The sequence below is a fragment of the Scyliorhinus torazame genome, chromosome 2, assembly GCF_047496885.1.
Source record: "Scyliorhinus torazame isolate Kashiwa2021f chromosome 2, sScyTor2.1, whole genome shotgun sequence".
Lineage (NCBI taxonomy): Eukaryota > Metazoa > Chordata > Chondrichthyes > Carcharhiniformes > Scyliorhinidae > Scyliorhinus > Scyliorhinus torazame.
Window position 1 is genome coordinate 90,172,197 of NC_092708.1, and position 19,404 is coordinate 90,191,600.

A 19,404-nucleotide genomic window follows, 5' to 3' on the forward strand; every position below is an offset into this window, starting at 1 on the left:
ACTATGGCTTGTGCCTCCTTCTCGACTGCAGAGTGTCGAATTTCGGAGGCGGTGAGGGTTCGGGAGAAGAACGCTACCGGTCTGCCCGCCTGGTTGAGGGTAGCAGCCAGGGCGACATCTGATGCGTCGCATTCTACCTGGAAGGGAATGGTTTCGTCCACCGCGCGCAGGGCGGCCTTGATGATATTGGCCTTGATACGACTGAAGGCCGACTGAGCCTCAGCCGTCAGGGGAAAAACCGTGGCCTTAATGAGTGGATGAGCTTTGTCCGCATATCTGGGGACCCACTGGGTATAATAGGAAAAGAGCCCCAGGCACCGTTTGAGTGCCTTGAGGCTACGGGGAGGGGAAGTTCCTTAAGGGGGCGCATGCGGTCGGGGTCTGGCCCTAGGACCCCGTTTTCCACGACGTAGCCGAGGATGGGTAGCCGGGTTGTGTGGAACACGCATTTCTCTTTATTATATGTCAGATTGAGGGCCTGGGCGGTCTGGAGGAACTTCCTCAGGTTTGCGTCATGGTCCTGCTGGTCATGGCCGCAGATGGTGACGTTGTCCAAGTACAGGTATGGAGCCCGTAAGCCGTACTGGTCCACCATTTGATCCATTGCCCTTTGGAAATGGAGGCTCCGTTTGTGACACCAAAAGGGACCCCGAGGAAGTGGAAGAGCCGACCGGCTGCTTCGAAGGCCGTATAGGGGCAGTCCTCTGGGCGGATAGGGAGGTGATGATAGGCGGATTTTAGGTCGACTGTGGAGAATACTCGATACTGGGCGATTCGGTTCACCATTTCTGCTATGTGGGGAAGTGGGTACGCATCGAGTTGCGTAAAGCAGTTTATGGTGTGGCTATAGTCCACCACCATACGGGTTTTTCTCTGGAGCGGACTACCAGTACTTGTGCCCTCCAATGGCTGTTGCTAGCCTCTATGACCCCTTCTTTTAGAAGCCGCTGAACCTCTGACTTGATGAAAGTCTGTCTTGGGCACTGTACCGCCGACTCCTGGTGGCGACGGGCTTACAGTCAGGGGTGAGGTTCACGAAAAGGGGGGGGTCGTGCAACTTCGAGTGTCACCAGGCTACATACCGTGAGCGGGGGCAGGTGTCCGCCGAACTTAAGGGTCAGGCTTCGGTGGCTGCACTGAAAGTCCAGACCGAGCAGCAGGGGGGCGCACAGGTGAGGAGGACATAAAGTTTAAAACGGGCGTATTTGGCGCCTTGGATAGCGAGGTTCGCGACACAATACCCCGTGATATGGACCGAATGAGACCCAGATGCGAGGGCGACAGTTTGGGAAGCGGGATCGGTGCTCAGGGAGCAGCGTCTTACCGTGTCTGGATGGATAAAACTCTCCGTGCTCCCTGAGTCAAAAGGGCAGGGGGTGTCGCGGCCATTGATTTGAACCTGCATCATTGAGTTTCGCAGGTGCTTCGGACGAGATTGATCAAGGGTGATCGCCCCTAGTTGCGGGCAGTCAGAGTCCTCGGTTGAATCGGACTCGCAAAATGGCCGCCGCCGTCGGTCGCACGTTTTGAGTTTTGAAGATGGCCGCCGCCAAGATGGCCGCCCCCATGACTCGCACGAGGCCGATGACGCGTCGGAAGTAGGCGTATCCGGCCGCCGCTCGGCCGCGTTCCGGGGCCTGTGGTCCCGGGAGTTCGATTTCTGGGCCCGATGAGACTTTTATTTCTGGCCTTTGGGCCCAGCCAGGCAGACCTTCGCGAAGTGCCCCTTCTTTCCGCATTCGCCGCAGATAGCGGAGCGGGCCGGGCAACGCTGGTGTGAGTGCTGGCCTTGCCCTCAGAAATGACATTGGGGCCCCCGGTGTGATCGGGTCGCCGCGCGGCGCAGGCCTGAAGCGTAGCTGAGTCTGGAGGAGATAGAGAGGGGTTCGCAAGAGTACGTGCGGAGATTATGATGGGCCACTTCCAGGGAAAAGGCGAGAGTTACCGTGCCTTGGAGGTCCTTCGCTCCATCTTCTAGGAGCCGCTGCCGGATGTACATGGATCGGATACCGGACACAAAAGCATCACGAATATGTAAGTTCATGTGGACTTCTGCCGTCACCTCTTTATGGTCGCAGTTCCTGGCGAGTGCAGTGAGTCTTTCCAAGTATTCATCTAGCGTTTCCCCGGAGCACTGGCGGCAGGTCGAGATCAAATGTCTGGTGTGTACCTCTTTTGTCCGCTTTACAAAGCGCTTCCGTAGGATTTCGACCGCCGTTTCATACGTCGTAGCTTTCTCGATCACGGAGGATAGTTGGTGGCCCACCCGGGCATGTAGTAAGCTCAGCTTGCAAGGTCCGTCAACTTCAGTCTCTGAGGAATTCAGATAGGCCTCAAAACACCGGAGCCTGTATTTAAAACTTTCAGTGGCTTCCGGCGACCGAGCGTCCAAATTGAGCTTCTCCTGCTTTAGACCGCTGTCCATCATGATGTAGTCTGGTTATTAAATTGAGATACCCTCAATTATGACTCAGGAGAGGAGTTCGATAATACAAAGGCTTTAATAACCAGGAAACCAGATAGCTGCCGAGAAGTGTGCTCACTGCACGCTGCCCACTGAACGTAACCTTATATACAGCATCCTCGGGGCGGAGCCAGAGGCGGAGTCCCCCAGGGTTCCAAGCCCGGTCTTAAAGGGGCCTACGCATTAAAGGTACATATGTATACAGATATACATATCTCCTGCCTTGCAGGAGAAGTGGCCTTCAGTTTTTTTTGTTTCAGAGCTGCAGGAAACCGGAAGTCGGCCGTGGGGATATCTGGGAAGGTTTGTAGTACCTGTATATAAGTTGGGCGGTTGCCAAACCTGAGACACTACACTTGTAGTGTCCCCCACACTTCTACCTCCTCTACCCTAAGGGGTTGAGTGAATATCAGGTAAGCTCTTCCTTTCTTTTTCTTGTTTTATCTAGAGGGGATGGCAGGGAAGGAGTGCAATGTTCCTCCTGCAGAATATTTGAGGTGAGGGACGCCTATCAGTGTCCCTGCTGATTTCACATGTGGGAAGTACACCCATGTCCAGCTCCTCAGAAACCGTGTTAGGGAACTGTAGCTAGAGTTGGATGAACTTTGGATCATTTGGAAGGCAGAGGTGGTCATAGATAGAAGATTCAGGGATGTAGTTACTCCAAAGAATGAAGATAGATAGAACATTACAGCGCAGTACAGGCCCTTAGGCCCACGATGTTGCGCCGACCTGTGAAACCACTCTAAAGCCCATCTACACTATTCCCTTATCGTCCATATGTCTATCCAATGACCATTTGAATACCCTTAGTGTTGGCGAGTCCACTACTGTTGCAGGCAGGGCATTCCACACCCTTACTACTCTCTGAGTAAAGAACCTACCTCTGACATCTGTCTTATATCTATCTCTCCTCGTGCTAGCCATCACCATCCAAGGAAAAAGGCTCTCACTGTCCACCCTATCCAATCCTCCGATCATCTTGTATGCCTCAATTAAGTCACCTCTTAACCTCTTCTTCTCTCTAACGAAAACAGCCTCAAGTCCCTCAGCCTTTCCTCATAAGATCTTCCCTCCATACCAGGCAACATTCTGGTAAATCTCCTCTGTACGTTTTCCAATGCTTCCACATACTTCCTATAATGCGGCGACCAGAATTGCACGCAATACTCCAAATGCGGCCGCACCAGAGTTTTGTACAGCTGCAACATGACCTCATGGCTCCGAAACTCAATCCCTCTACCAATAAAAGCTAACACACCGTACGCCTTCTTAACAACCCTCTCAACCTGAGTGGCAACTTTCAGGGATCTATGTACATGGACACCGAGATCTCTCTGCTCATCCACACTGCCAAGAATCTTACCTTTAGCCCAGTACTCTCTCTTCCTGTTATTCCTTCCAAAATGAATCACCTCACACTTTTCTGCATTAAACTCCATTTGCCACCTCTCAGCCCAGTGCTGCAGCTTATCTATGTCCCTCTGTAACTTGTAACATCCTTCCGCACTGTCCACAACTCCACCGACTTTAGTGTCATCTGCAAATTTACTCACCCATCCTTCTATGCCCTCCTCCAGGTCATTTATAAAAATGATAAACAGCAGTGGCCCCAAACGAGATCCTTGTGGTACACCACTGGTAACTGGACTCCAGTCTGAACACTTCCCATCAACCACCACCCTTTGTCTTCTTCCAGCTAGCCAATTTCTGATCCAAACTGCTAAATCTCCCTGAATCCCATGCTTCAGTATTTTCTGCAGTAGCCTACTGTGGGGACCAGCAGTGGCCCCAAAACAGATTCCTCTGGTACACCACTAGTAACTGAACTCCAGGCTGAACATTCCCCATCAACCACCACCCTCTGTCTTCTTACAGCTAGCCAATTTCTGATCCAAACTGCTAAATCACCCTGAATCCCACGCCTCTGTATTTTCTGCAACAGCCTACCATGAGGAACCTTATCAAACGCTTTACTGAAATCCATATATACCACATCAACTGCTTTACCCTCACCCACCTGTTTGGTCACCTTCTCAAAGAACTCAATAAGGTTTGTGAGGCACGACCTACCCTTCACAAAACCGTGTTGACTATGTCTAATCAAATTATTCCTTTCCAGATGATTATACACGCTATCTCTTATAAACCTTTCCAAGATTTTGCCCACAACAGAAGTAAGGCTCACTGGTCTATAATTACCGGGGTTGTCTCTACTCCCCTTCTTGAACAAGGGGACAACATTTGCTATCCTCCAGTCTTCTGGCACTCTTCCTGTTGACAAAGAGGACTTAAAGATCAAAGCCAAAGGCTCAGCAATCTCCTCCCTAGCTTCCCAGAGAATCCTAGGATAAATCCCATCCGGCCCAGGGGACTTATCTATTTTCACCTTTTCCAGAATTGTGAACACCTCCTCCTTATGAACCTCAAACCCTTCTAGTCTAGTAGCCTGAATCTCAGTATTCTCCTCGACAACATTGTCTTTTTCCTGTGTGAATACTGACGAAAAATATTCATTTAGCACCTCTCCTATCTCCTGGGGCTCCAAGCACAACTTCCCACTACTGTCCTTGACTGGCCCAACTCTTACCCTCGTAAGATGGGTGATGGTGAGAGGCGCTGGGAGGAAGAAGTCAGTACAGGGATCCCCTGTGGTCGTTCCCCTTGGTAACAAGTATCCCGCTTTGGATAATGGTGGGGAGGACGACTTACCAGAGGTAAGCCATGGGGTACAGGTCTTTGGCACAGAGTCTGTCCCTGTTGCTCAGAAGGGAAGGGGGAGAGGAGTAGAGCATTAGTCATTGGAGACTCCATAGTTAGGGGGATAGATAGGAGATTCTGTGGGAACGAGAGAGACTCGCGATTGGTGTGTTGCCTCCCAGGTGCCAGGGTCCGTGATGTCTTGGATCGTGTTTTCGGGATCCTTAAGGGGGAGGGGGAGCAGCCCCAAGTCGTGGTCCACATAGGCACTAACGACATAAGTAGGAAAAGGGATAGGGATGTAAGGCAGGAATTCAGGGTGCTAGGGTGGAAACTTAGAGCTAGAACAAACAGAGTTATTATCTCTGGGTTGTTACCCGTGCCACGTGCTAGCGAGACGAGGAATAGGGAGAGAGAGAGCAGTTGAACACGTGGCTACAGGGATGGTGCAGGAGGGAGGGTTTCAGATACCTGGATAATTGGGGCTAATTCTGGGGTAAGTGGGACCTCTACAAACGGGATGGTCTACACCTGGACCAGAGGGGTACCAATATCCTGGGGGGTACATTTGCTAATGCTCTTCGGGAGGGTTTAAACTAATTCAGCAGGGGGTAGGGAACCTAAATTGCAGCTCCAGTATATTTCATAGAACATACACTGCAGAAGGAGGCCATTCAGCCCATCGAGTCTGCACCGACCCACTTAAGTCCTCACTTCCACCCTAACCCAATAACCCTTCCTAACCTTTTTGGACACGAAGGGCAATCATGGCCAATCCACCTAACCTGCACGTCTTTGGACTGTGGGACGAAACCGGAGCACCCGTAGGAAACCCACGCAGACACGGGGAGGATGTGCAGACTCCGCACACACAGTGACCCAGCGGGGAATCAAACCTGGGACCCTGGCGCTGTGAAGCCACAGTGCTATCCACTTGTGCTACTTATACAGGAGGTTGAGAGTAGTGAGGTCATGAGTAAGGTTTCAAGGTTGCAGGAGTGTACCGTGCAGGAAGGTGGTTTAAAGTGTGCCTACTTCAATGCCAGGAGCATCCGGAATAAGGTGGGTGAACTTGCGGCATGGGTTGGTACCTGGGACTTCGATGTTGTGGCCATTTCGGAGACATGGATAGAGCAGGGACAGGAATGGTTGTTGCAGGTTCCGGGGTTTAGATATTTCAGTAAGCTCAGGGAAGGTGGTAAAAGAGGGGGAGGGGTGGCATTGTTAGTCAAGGACAGTATTACGGCGGCAGAAAGGATGTTTTCTGAGGTAGTATGGGCTGAGGTTTGAAACAGGAAAGGAGAGGTCACCCTGTTGGGGGTTTTCTATAGGCCTCTGAAAAGTTCCAGAGATGTAGAGGAATGGATTGCAAAGATGATTCTGGATAGGAGTGAAAGTAACAGGGTTGGTGTTATGGGGGACTTTAACTTTCCAAATAGTGACTGGAAACGCTATGGTTCGAGTACTTTAGATGGGTCCGTTTTTGTCCAATGTGTGCAGGAGGGTTTCCTGACACATAATGTAGATAGGCCAACAGGAGGTGAGGCCATATTGGATTTGGTACTGGGTAATGAACCAGGACAGGTGTTAGATTTGGAGGTAGGTGAGAACTTTGGTGATAGTGACCACAATTTGGTTACGTTTACTTTAGCGATAAAAAGGGATAGGTATATACCACAGGGCAAGAGTTATAGCTGGTGGAAAGGCAATTGTGATGCGATGAGGCAAGACTTAGGATGCATAGGATGGGTATGGGCACAATTGAAATGTGGAGCTTGTTCAAGGAACAGCTACTGCGTGTCTTTGATAAGTATGTACCTGTCAGGCAGGGAGGAAGTGGTCGAGCGAGGGAACCGGGCATTACTAAAGTAGTTGAATCACTTGTCAAGATGAAGTAGGAGGCTTTTGTCGAGATGGAATGTGAAGGTTCAGTTAGGGCGCTCGAGAGTTACAAGTTAGCTAGGAACGACCTAAAGAGAGAGCTAAGAAGAGCCAGGAGGGAATATGAGAAGTCTTTGGCAGGTAGGATCAAGGATAACACTAAAGGTTTCTATAGGTATGTCAGGAATAAAAGAATGACTCGGGTAAGAGTAGGGCCAATCAAGGACAGTAGTGGGAAGTTGTGCGTGGAGTCCCAGGAGATAGGAGAGGTGCTCAATGAATATTTTTTGTCAGTATTCACACAGGAAAAAGACAATGTTGTGGAGGAGAATACTGAGATACAGGCTACTAGACTAGAAGGGCTTGAGGTTCATAAGGAGGAGGTGTTAGCAATTCTGGAAAGTGTGAAAATAGATAAGTCCCCTGGGCCGGATGGGATTTATCCTAGGATTCTCTGGGAAGCTAGGGAGGAGATTTCTGAGCCTTTGGCTTTGATCTTTAAGTCATCTTTGTCGACAGGAATACTGCCAGAAGACTGGAGGATAGCAAATGTTGTCCCCTTGTTCAAGAAGGGGAGTAGAGACAACCCCGGTAAGTATAGACCAGTGAGCCTTACTTCTGTTGTGGGCAAAGTCTTGGAAAGGTTTATAAGAGATAGGATTTATAATCATCCAGAAAGGAATCATTTGATTAGACATAGTCAACACGGTTTTGTGAAGGATAGGTCGTGCCTCACAAACCTTATTGAGTTCTTTGAGAAGGTGACCAAACAGGTGGACGAGGGTAAAGCAGTTGATCTGGTATATATGGATTTCAGTAAAGCGTTTGATAAGGTTCCTCATGGTAGGCTGTTGCAGAAAATACAGAGGCATGGGATTCAGGGTTATTTAGCAGTTTGGATCAGAAATTGGCTAGCTGTAAGAAGACAGAGGGTGGTGGTTGATGGGGAATGTTCAGCCTGGAGTTCAGTTACTAGTGGTGTACCAGAGGAATCTGTTTTGGGGCCACTGCTGTTTGTCATTTTTATAAATGAGCTGGAGGAGGGCATAGAAGGATTGGTGAGTAAATTTGCAGATGACACTAAAGCAGGTGGAGTTGTGGATAGTGCGGAAGGATGTTGCACGTTACAGAGGGACATAGATAAGCTGCAGAGCTGGGCTGAGAGGTGGCAAATGGAGTTTAATGCAGAAAAGTGTGAGGTGATTCATTTTGGAAGGAATAACAGGAAGAGAGGGTACTGGGCTAAAGGTAAGATTCTTGGTAGTGTGAATGAGCAGAGAGATCTCGCTGTCCATGGACACAGATCCCTGCAAGTTGCCACCCAGGTTGATAGGGTTATTAAGAAGGCATACGGTGTGTTAGCTTTTACTGGTAGAGGGATTGAGTTTCGGAGCCATGAGGTCATGTTGCAGCTGTACAAAACTCTGGTGCGGCCGCATTTGGAGTATTGCGTGAAGCTCTGGTCGCCGCATTATAGGAAGGATGTGGAAGTATTGGAAAGGGTGCAGAGGAGATTTACCAGGATGTTGCCTGGTATGGAGGGAAGATCTTATGAGGAAAGGCTGAGGGACTTGAGGCTGTTTTCGTTAGAGAGAAGGTTAAGAGGTTATTTAATTGAGGCATACAAGATGATCAGAGGATTAGATAGGGTGGACAGTGAGAGCCTTTTTCCTCGGATGGTGATGGCTAGCACGAGGGGACATAGCTTTAAATTGAGGGGAGATAGATATCGGACAGATGTCAGAGGTAGGTTCTTAACTCAGAGAGTAGTAAGGGTGTAGAATGCCCTGCCTGCAACAGTATTGGACTTGCCAACATTAAGGGCATTTAAATGGTCATTGGATGATAAGGGAATAGTGTAGATGGGCTTTAGAGTGGTTTCACAGGTCGGCGCAACATCGAGGGCCGAAGGGCCTGTACTCATAGAATTTACAGTGCAGAAGGAGGCCATTCGGCTAATCGAGTCTGCACCGGCTCTTGGAAAGAGCACCCTACCCAAAGTCAACACCTCCACCCTATCCCCATAACCCAGTAACCCTACCCAACACTAAGGGCAATTTTGGACACTAAGGGCAATTTATCATGGCCAATCCACCTAACCTGCACATCTTTGGACTGTGGGAGGAAACCGGAGCACCCGGAGGAAACCCACGCACACACGGGGAGGATGTGCAGACTCCGCACAGACAGTGACCCAAGCCGGAATCGAACCTGGGACCCTGGAGCTGTGAAGCAATTGTGCTATCCACAATGCTACCGTGCTGCCCATTGTGCTGTATTGTTCTATGTTCTATGTTCTCGCCATTCTACAGCGAGGCCGGAAAATCGCTCCAACTGTGTTCTTTGTTAGGGCAATTCTCTCATTTTAAATTAATGATATTGCAAACTCAATAGTACACGGAATATTCTGCACTTACTCTACATTCTTCGCCCAGTCTGGAGGATTATCCATGGTCATAAACACACAATTCGTCATAATAGTGCACATGATAAGCATGCTGAACAATGTAAGCTTTAGTCAAGGAAAGCAAATATAATGTAATTCATAAAAGAGAGCCCTTTGAATTGCAGTCACAGTTTTTATAAAATCAGGAAGAATAAGTATCTTAAAGGGATATGGGTCCTTTTTGGAATGACAGATTTCAGAACTATTAAAATGTGACCAAAAGGATTTTTACCAATAGATCCAAACTTTCCTTTCTGCAGATCCCACTAGATTTGTTCGCCTTCTTACCAATTTAATGCAATAAGGGTTACCCCCAGGTTCACTGTCCATGAACAGAATCTGAGTCTGGAAGAGCAGACAGCTCTTTATAAGGGTAATCTATAAATGGACATGCTCTGATAAAAGGTAGTGAGTTGAAAACCCTTTCCTGAAAAATGAAAGAGACCGTCATACAATAACATCGGATTTAGGTGCAGGAGTAGGCTATTCGAGCCTGGTCCGCCATTCAATAAGCTCATGGCTTATCTAGTTGTGGTCTCAACTCCACTTTCCTCCCCGTCTCCCGTAACCCTTCACTCCAGTCTATCAAAAATCTATCCAACTCAGCCTTGAATAAATTTAATTACTCCACCACTTTCCAGGGAAGAGAATTACACATACTAACAACCCTCTGAGAGAAAAATTACTCCTTGTTTCTGTCCTAAAAAGGGGACATCTTATTCTTAACTGGTGTCCCCTAGTTCTAGTTTCTCCTACAAGATCAAACATCCTTCCTGCATCCATTCTGTCAAGTCCCCTCAAGATCTTATAAGACAATAAGACAGAGGACAGAAAAAGGCCCAATCGAGTCTGTTCTGCCAATCAAGCAGATCATGACTGATCTATTATTATCCTCAACTTCACTTTACCAGTGTTATCCCCATAACACTTTATTCCCTCACTAATTAAAATCTGTCTATCTAAGCCTTGAACATATTTAACGATCCAGCCTCTACAGCAGAAAAGAAATTCCACAGATTCACTACCCTCTGAGAAGAAATCCCTCCTCATTTCTGTCTTAAATAGTACTCCTTACTCTGAGATTATGCTCTCTGGTCCTATATTTTCCCACAAAGGAAATAACCTTGCAGCATCTACCCTGTAGAAGCCCCCTGAGAATCCTACGGGCGGAATTTAACGGAAGAAATTCTAAGTTAATTTGTGGCAGATTTTGCAGGGAGTTTCAGAGTCGGCAAGTTCCCCACCCCTATCAAACGACACTTAGTCACTTTTTTTGGCTCAGAGGGGTTTCTCACTGGTTGAGCCCACACTTAGAATTTTGTTCAGCACTGGGAAGCTGAACTCAGTGATCGGGCCGCCATTTTGAAAGCGTGCTCCAATGTCAAGTGAGCTTGCCATCCCCCACACCCCCCACCCATGGGCAATCCCCCCAGCACACATTGGCACCCCCCCCATGTGAGGACACACCCTTGTTGGGGGGGGGGCCCTCTTAAGGCCCACCTTTTCCAGGACCCATACCCGCCACCCCCTGCATCCCAGAGACCCCTACTTACCTGCCCTGCACCATGCCACACTTCAAATCCCTTCTCCACCCTCCTTTCATCGGCATGTTTAGCACAGGGCTAAATCGCTGGCTTTGAAAGCAGGCCAGCAGCATGGTTCAATTCCCGTAACAGCCTCCCCGAACAGGCGCTGGAATGTGGCGACTAGGGGCTTTTCACAGTAACTTCATTTGAAGCCTACATGTGACAATAAGCGACTTTCATTTCATTTCATTTCATGGCCCCCCTTGGGCCGTGACCCTTGGCAGTGCCACCCTGGCACCAGCACCCTGTCAGCTTGGCTGTGCCACCTGGGAATCTTGGCAGTGCCAGGGTGGCAGTGCCAATGTACCCACATTCCAGGATAGGCAGGGAGCCACACTGCCCTGTTCCTGACCACCCACTCTCAAGTTCATTCCGTTAAGTGTGGACAGTACTGAACGGTGCTCGGCTGCGGTCTAGCTGGGATGGCCACTAGTTCCAGGGAGGCCGTTAGATCCCGGTTAAGCTCACCTAAGTAGGTTTAAAACCTACTATCCAACGGCACTTACTTAGCAATAATCTGCTGAGTGACACTCAGTTTGGGTTTTGCCAGGGCCATTCAGCTCCTGACCTTATCAGAGCACTGGTTGAAACATGGATAAAAGAGCTTAACTCCAGAGGTGAGGTGAGAGTGGCTGCCCTTGACATCATAATAATAATCATCTTTATGAGTGTCACAAGTAGGCTTACATTAACACTGCAATGAAGTTACTGTGAATATCCCCTAGTCGTCACCCTCCGGCGCCAGTTCGGGTACACTGAGCGAGAATTCAGAATGCCCAATTCACCAAACAGCACGTCTTTCGGGACATGTGGGGGGAAACCGGAGCACCCGGAGGAAACCCACGCAGACACGGGGAGAATGTGTAGACTCCGCACAGACAATGACCCAAGCGGGAATCAAACCTGGGATCCTCAAACAACAGTGCTAACCACTGTGCTACCATGCCGAATAATACCAGTGAGGCAGGCAACGTTATTTAACGTTAATTGGTCCACTTAATGAGGACTCACGGGCTTCTCGCAGCAAATGGCGGCTCACCAGCTGATTCTCCGGCACCACGCTTGCCAGCCCCCCACTAACAACTTCGAGCCGCAGTTAAGCTGCACTTGCTCAGCCAACCATAGCCAGCTCGCAACAATGGCACCAAGGAGACCAGCCCCAAGATTCGGGTATGCTGACCATGGGAGGCTCCTGGACATGGTGGAGGCCAGGAGGGATGTCCTGTTCCCCCGGGGGCACCAGAAGGTGAGCCACAAAGCAGCCAGTGCTGCCTAGGACGAGGTGGGGGCAGCAGTCAGCTTGGGGAGTGTGACCAGGAGGACTGGCCTCCAGTGCAGGAAGGTCAACGACCTACACTGGGCAGCCAGGGTGAGCAGACACGAATGCCCCCATCTCCCCCAAGGGCGCATCGGCCCCCACAACCCCTCCCTCCTCCGCCCTCCCCTTAAACCCTCCCTCCACTCATCCCTTCAACCCTCTCTTCACCCACCCCACCCCCCCCCCCCCCCCCCCCACCGTCCCCCAACATCAATTGTGAACCACCTGTGTGGTTAACGTTGCCCTCTCTGTCTCCTCAGGAAAAGCTCTCCCATAATCGGCAGGAGAAGGCCCAGACTGGCGGTGGGGTGTCGGACTTGAGAATCCTCACCTCCCTCGAGGAACGGGCCCTGGAGGTGATTGGTGTGCCCAAGGACAGGGCGGTCACCCATGCGGAGGCTGGCAGATGTCGCAGAGGTGAGGGACCACTGGGCGCCACCCGGAATACCTGTCAAACGTGAGTAGTGACTGACCCAGCCCTCCCACTGACCACATGTCCATTCTCCACCAGCCCATCCCGGGCGGCACCCTCTCCTGACTCCGAGGAGAACACCGCGGAGGAAAGTTCCGAGGGTGCAACCATTATAGTGGCGTCACAGCTGTCATCCCCACCCTCCACCAGCGCAGATACACACACCTCGGTGGGACATGTCATTGGACAGGCTTCTGGGGCACAATCTGGTGAGCGCCACACTGCTGATGATGCATCTGGTGGAGGCAGGAAACAGCAGTCAGAGGGCTGGTGGACCCCTGGACCCAACTGAGTCCCAGCTTGATGCTGAGCCTTTGGAACAGGGTTACCTGGAGCTGATGGAGATGATAGGGAGCGACGAGACATTCAGAAGGAGATGTCAGTGTCACTCCAGATCCATAGACGATTGGAGGAGTCTCAGCGACTATGGGCGTAGGAGATGGCGCCGTCAATGAGTGGCACCAAGGCCAATGCTGCTAGTGTGGCAACCGCACTGGAGAGCCTGGTGCACGACGTCAGCAGCATTAGTGAAAGTGTCCGAGGCAGCACTCAGTCGGTGACGGCCATGGCCCATGGTCTCGACAGAATGTCTGCCTCGACTTCCGGTGACAGCGGGCGGGAGGCGGCCGCACAATGCAGGGCTCCCGTTCGGGAACTGCATTTCCGGGGCTTTAAGCCCGTTCCCAGGGTCCACGGAGGTGGCAAAAGCAGGAAGAAGGCACAGAGGCGGCAGAGTGAAGGCACAGTGAAAAAAAATGTTGAGGGTGAGCAAAAGAACGTCCGTAAGGAAAACAGCTGAAGGTCCGTCAGGGAGTGGAAAGGTCACCGTGGGGTCACCAAGGAAAATGGAGGCTGGAGCACCAGGGGAGGCCGCATTGCTTACGGCTGAAGAAATAACTAAGGTGATGGCTGCGGAATTCGAAAGGCAGTTTACAAAATACATGGAGACAATGAGGAAGGAGATGAGGGAGGTTTTGAGTGTGCTGGTGGAGGAGGCAATTTCCCCGGTGATGGCGGTGGCGAGCGCAGTGGCGGAGGTGCGAGAGCAAGGGGAGGCACTGAACGAAGTGGAGGAGATGTTATTGCAGCACGGTGATCAACTTGCCTCGTTGGGGAAGGAGATACGGAAGGTGATGGACATTAACAAGGATCTGCGAGGAAAAATGGAAGACCTGGAAAACAGATCCAGGTGACAGAATTTGAGGATTGTGGGGCTGCCCGAAGGAGTTGAAGGACCGAGGCCGACTGAGTATTTTGCCGCGATGCTGGCGAAACTATTGGGAGAGGGCGAGGATCCCTCCCGATATGAACTGGATCGGGCTCATCGGTCGTGGAGGCCTGTACCAAAGGCGAGTGAGCCGCCAAGGGTAGTTACTCTGTGCTTCCGTAGGTACAGTGTGAAGGAGAAGGTCCTGAGCTGGGCCAAGCAGAAGCGGGTGGTGCAGTGGGCTGGAGCTGGTATACGTGTATACCAGGACTTTACGGTGGAGCTGGCGAGGAGGCGGGCTGCCTTCAACCGGGTGAAGAGGGCACTGTATATTAGCACGGTGCAGTGTGGCATTGTATATCCAGCGAAGCTGAGGGTGACTTACAAGCTCAGGGACTTTTATTTTGGAACGGCGGAAGCAGCGGAGGAGTTTGCGAAGGCAGAAGGACTGTGGCAGAACTGAGATATTGAGAAATGGCCATGTGCCGATGTAACCTCATGACTGTATTTTCTTCTTTTTTGTTTCACTGCATGCGGGTGTATGGGCTAAAGGAGCCAATGTTGTATATATTTGGGCAAGGGAAGTGATGGGACTTTCACTCGAAATGAGGGTGCTTTGGGGTGTAGGTGGATATGCAGGGTTTGTGTGCTAAAAGGGGATTTCTGGGCTTTCCTAGGGCCGGGCAAGGGGGAAAGGGACCAGGGCGGGGGTCTCCACGCTGGCTGGTTTAAGCCGGCCAGTGAACGGGAGTGAGGTGGGGGGAGGGGCTGCGGCCATCGGAGCCTGGCAGAACAGGGTCCGTGTTGTCTAACCGGGGTGGAAAGTTGGGGGGAAGGAACAGAGGTTGGGAGGAGGAGTTTTACAAGAGGCAGTGGACGGGAGGAGTTGGAGACTGGGGGTGGGGTACAACTCTTGGGGATCATGTACAGTACTCTTTCAGAGGTTGGAGGGTGTTGAGTCTAAGGGGGGGAGGGGGAGTGGACTCTATAGGTCAATGGTGACCATGGGCGGTCCCGGACTTCTTTTTCTTTTTCTTTGTTTTTTTGTTGCCACCGTGGGAGGGTTTGTTTTATTGGATGCATATATTGACAGGTGGGCCGTTGTTTGGGGTGGTGGGAGGATGGGATCGTTGGTACTGTTAAGGGGATTGATTTTGTATTTGTTACCGTTTACTGTTTGTGGGTGGGGTGTAAATTTTGAAGGAAAATGTGAAAATGGAGAATAAAAACATTTTTTAAAAAAAAGAATGTCTGCCTCACAGGGGGATGTCACACAGTACCAGACTGACCTTGATGAGGTTTGGCGGGACATGTCCCGCTCTCAGATGGGAATGGCCGAGGCACTGCGGAGCTTGTCCCAGTCGCAGGCGGGCATGGCTGAGGCGCTACAGAGCTTGTCCCAGTAACTGAGGAGTATCGCCAAGGGCAGGATGGTGCAGACATTGGGGGGCCACCAAGTCAGGCAGAGACAGATGATGCAGGGGCAGCCGGGACTCGAACCATCTGCCCTTCCATCCCAAGGTGACCCCAAGTCCCTGTGGGCACCGACCCGGAGGAAGGGGTGCTGAGTGCCAACCCAGACATGTCCCTTGGGGAGGCGACGGTGGCACCTGCTCCCTCGGGTTTCACGCTTCTGAAAGGCTGCACCTCAGGTTCAGCACACGGAACAGAGCGGCGGCACAGCTGTGCATGTCGACAGTTGAGCCGGGGCCCTCTGGCCCCAGAGGACACCAGCCAGTGGCATCGAAGACCACGAGACGAGGTAAGCAGCTGGCTGCCTCCACCTCAAATGGTCATCCTCAGGACACAGCTAGAACTAATGGTAGAGCTAGGACGGCCAGGTACATTGAGGATCACTGAGGGCACCGGAGGAGGGGGAGACGGGATAGGTAGGAGGTATCTGTACGATATCTGTAATCATTGGGAGAGGGTGATAGACTGACATAGAGTGGTGGCTCCTACCCCGGGATTCTGCATTCCCCCACTGATCCCCCCACCCCTCTACCCGGAATGCTCGGCCCACGTACTCCTGGCCGCAGCAGGACCCCTCACGGGCCCCAGACCCTGTACCCCGGACACCCGTTCACAACGTCAACCAGACTGGGCGTTGGCCCCTATCCCGTGACACTCACCCACCCTCCGGCCTTTGACATGTTCCCAGAGCTGTGTCCCATCCGTGTGGCATGTGTGGTGTTGCCTCCCGCAGTGTTCAGGTACACCTTCCAGGCATCACAGTGTGATTGGGATGCTAAGCAATGACTCCCACATGCTACATGGCCTGCCCACCAATGGGAATCCAATTGGCATGTGTGAAGTGCTCACTTCACCACGATTGCCAATTCCCTGGAGGCTATAACCTTCAGCTGCATGGCCAGAGATCTTGGCAGTCGGTGGGAGTTATGGGTGGTCAGTGGAGCAGACAGGCAGGGAGAAGAGTTGCCCCAGGAACAGGTACACACGATCCAGGGGTTGGTATGATGGTGCCGCAAACGTTGCCCCCCCCCAGAGCCCCAACCACCACCTCCTGTAGAGCCCTGGGATAGCAAGACCAGCGCCCCCAGCTCTTTGCCTGTGAGCAAAGATGACTACGCCCATCCTCGGCTCCCCACAGAACGGCTTCCGCCAGGTTCACGTTTTTAAAAAGTAGTACTAATCGGCGCTAGCATGAACACTTGCTGGGGAGGCCGCTGAACGACAGGAGGCCATTGGATAAAGGGTGGCTCTCGTTAATTTTATGGAAATAGGGCTTAAGTGATGATAATTGGTTTCTCACCACGCTATGGCAAGATCCCGATTTCCCCTAGGGGAGCGGGTCGGTTGCATCGCAAACTGTTTGGCGCCTGGTGCGGATCTCGTTTTTGGCCTCTCCCACTATTCACCGGCCCCGTTTCGCTTAACCGAGAGCGTAACAAGGCCGGAGGATTGAGACTGCTAGAGATCAATCATCTCAGTCCCAGGGCATCACTGCAAGAGTTCCTCAGGGTAGTGTCCTAGGCTCAGCCACCTTCAGCTGCTTCAGCAATGACCTTCCTTCCATCATAAGGTCATAAATGGAGATGTTTGTTGATGATTGCAATGTTCAGCACCATTCGCAACTCCTCAGATACTGAATTAATCTACGTCTAAATACAAACACTGAAGGACTGCAACTGTTCAAGAAGGCAACTCACCACCACCTTCTGAAGGGCAACTAGGGATGGGCAATAAATGCTGGCCTAACCACGTCCCGAAAAATCATTTTAAAAATTAAATTAAATTAAACAAGACCTGGACAATATCAGGCCTGGGTAACAAGTGGCAAGTAACATTAATGCTCTTCTAGTGCCAGGAAATAACCATTTCCAATAAGAAGAATCTAACCGATCACCCCTTAACATTCAATGGCAATATAATCACTGAATCACCACTATCAATATCCTGGGCCCACCACTGACCAAAAGCTGAACTGGACTAACCATATAAACATTCTGGCTACAAGAGCAGGTAAGAGGCTAGAAATCCTCTGGCGAGTAACGAATCTCCTGACCTCCCAAAGCCTGTCGATCATCTACAAGGCACAAGTCAGGCGTTTGATGGAATAGTCTCCATTTGCCTGAATGAGTGCAGCTCCAACAACACTCAAGAAGCTCAACATCATCAGGATATGGCAGCCTGCTTGGTTGGCACCCCATTCACAAACATTCATTTCCTCCACCACCGATGTACAGTAGCAGCAGTGTGTACCATCTACAAGATGCACTGCAGCAAATCGCCAAGACTCGTTCAACAGCACGTTCAAACCCTCGACCGCTACCACCTACAAGGACAAAGGCAGAAGATGCATGGGAACATCACCACCTGCAAGTTCCCCTTCAAGTCACACACCATCCTGACTTGGAAGCATATTGCTGTTCCTTCCTTGTCGCTGGGTTGAAGTCCTGGAACTTCCTCCCAAACAGCACTATGGATGTATCTACACAACATCTACACAACATCGGCTACAGCAGTTCAAGAGGGCACCACCACCTTCTCAAGGGCAATTACGGATGGGTAATAAATGCTACCACATTCCATGAACAAACATTTTTAAAAGGTGGCATTAGTTGGCACAGGTATGGCATGGAGAATGTGTAGGAAGTGACAGAGTGCATGAGGGGAGGGCTCAGGGGCTGTATTTTACTTTATTCCTTTTATTATAACTGGGATGAAGTCCCAGAGCACCAATGCAGGCCTTTCAGCCAGCCCGACTCAGCACCCAGGTGATATTCTGCACTGTTTCCCACGTCCCCATGTCTTGCCCACCCCTCCCCATCACCCAGAATGAAAATCTGAAGATCCAGTGCACTTTTGTTCCGAGTCGGGAGCAAAGCTATGACCAATTAACACAGTTTCTCTCTCCACAGATGCTGCTAGGCTTGTTTTCATTTTGATTTTCTGCTACTATTCCACTGCCCAACCTGTATTCCCTTCCTTACCCATTATGTTGAAATGGTGGCAAAAGCAAAGTTCAAATACCTGCATAGTTAATGTATTCTTTATAAGTTATGAAAACTCTGTCTTACATTAAAATTAAATTCAGTCATACAAAAAATATTATGTACTACCCTACACTCCACTCTAGAGCATGACTTTGGACAGAAAGACATAACACTCACAACATAATGGTGCACATGATAAGCATCTGCAAATGCTATCCAAGTGTACCATGGGGAATGTGGTGATAGGCCTGGAAAATGATACAAGCCTTGATATTCCCCATCAAGGCTTAAGGTATTGTAGTAGTCTTCTCTTGCTCCATTCTATCCTCCAATTACTTCACTTTATAGCTTTCCACAGCCTTCAAGGCTGAAAAGGCTGCTGATGGACAGATCTTTGTGATATTTCTGACCCTTTAACTGTCCACCTAGCATGCCTGGGGCTACAGTGGCAGTCTTACTGTAGCACCATTGAGATTTTATAGCCTAATGGGAGGCTCCCTTTTGGCTGTATTCATTTGGATGACTGCTAGTACAGCCTCACAGGTATTGTTTTTGGGGAATACTTTTATACATTGTTTTCAAAGTGCGCACTCATAAATGCTGCACAGGAAAAGCGTGCAGCTACACTACGAAAACAAAACGCAGACCAAAGGAACTGTTTTTCTTGGATCATATTTCTTTCTGACGCATTTGAGATTCTTTTTGGCTCAGAAATCTCTCCCTCAATGTCAACAAAACGAAGGAGATTGTCATCAACTTCAGAAAGCGTAGGAGAACATGCCCCTGTCTGCGTCAATGGGAACGAAGTAGAAAGGGTCGAGAGCTTCAAGTTTTTAGGTGTCCAGATTACCAACAACCTGTCTTAGTCTCCCC

General features: G+C 50.5%; 1 protein-coding gene across 8 annotated transcripts in view; it reads right to left on the minus strand.

Moving 5' to 3' along the window:
• scn1laa (sodium channel, voltage-gated, type I-like, alpha) overlaps positions 1-19,404 on the minus strand; it is a 480,246-nt gene that overhangs the window by 301,366 nt on the left and 159,476 nt on the right. For all 8 annotated transcript variants that reach the window (XM_072473978.1, XM_072473996.1, XM_072473987.1 and 5 more), the window contains exon 4: positions 9,463-9,550. In XM_072473978.1, coding sequence (XP_072330079.1) covers positions 9,463-9,550 — 88 coding nt within the window. The remainder of the gene's footprint in view (positions 1-9,462; positions 9,551-19,404) is intronic.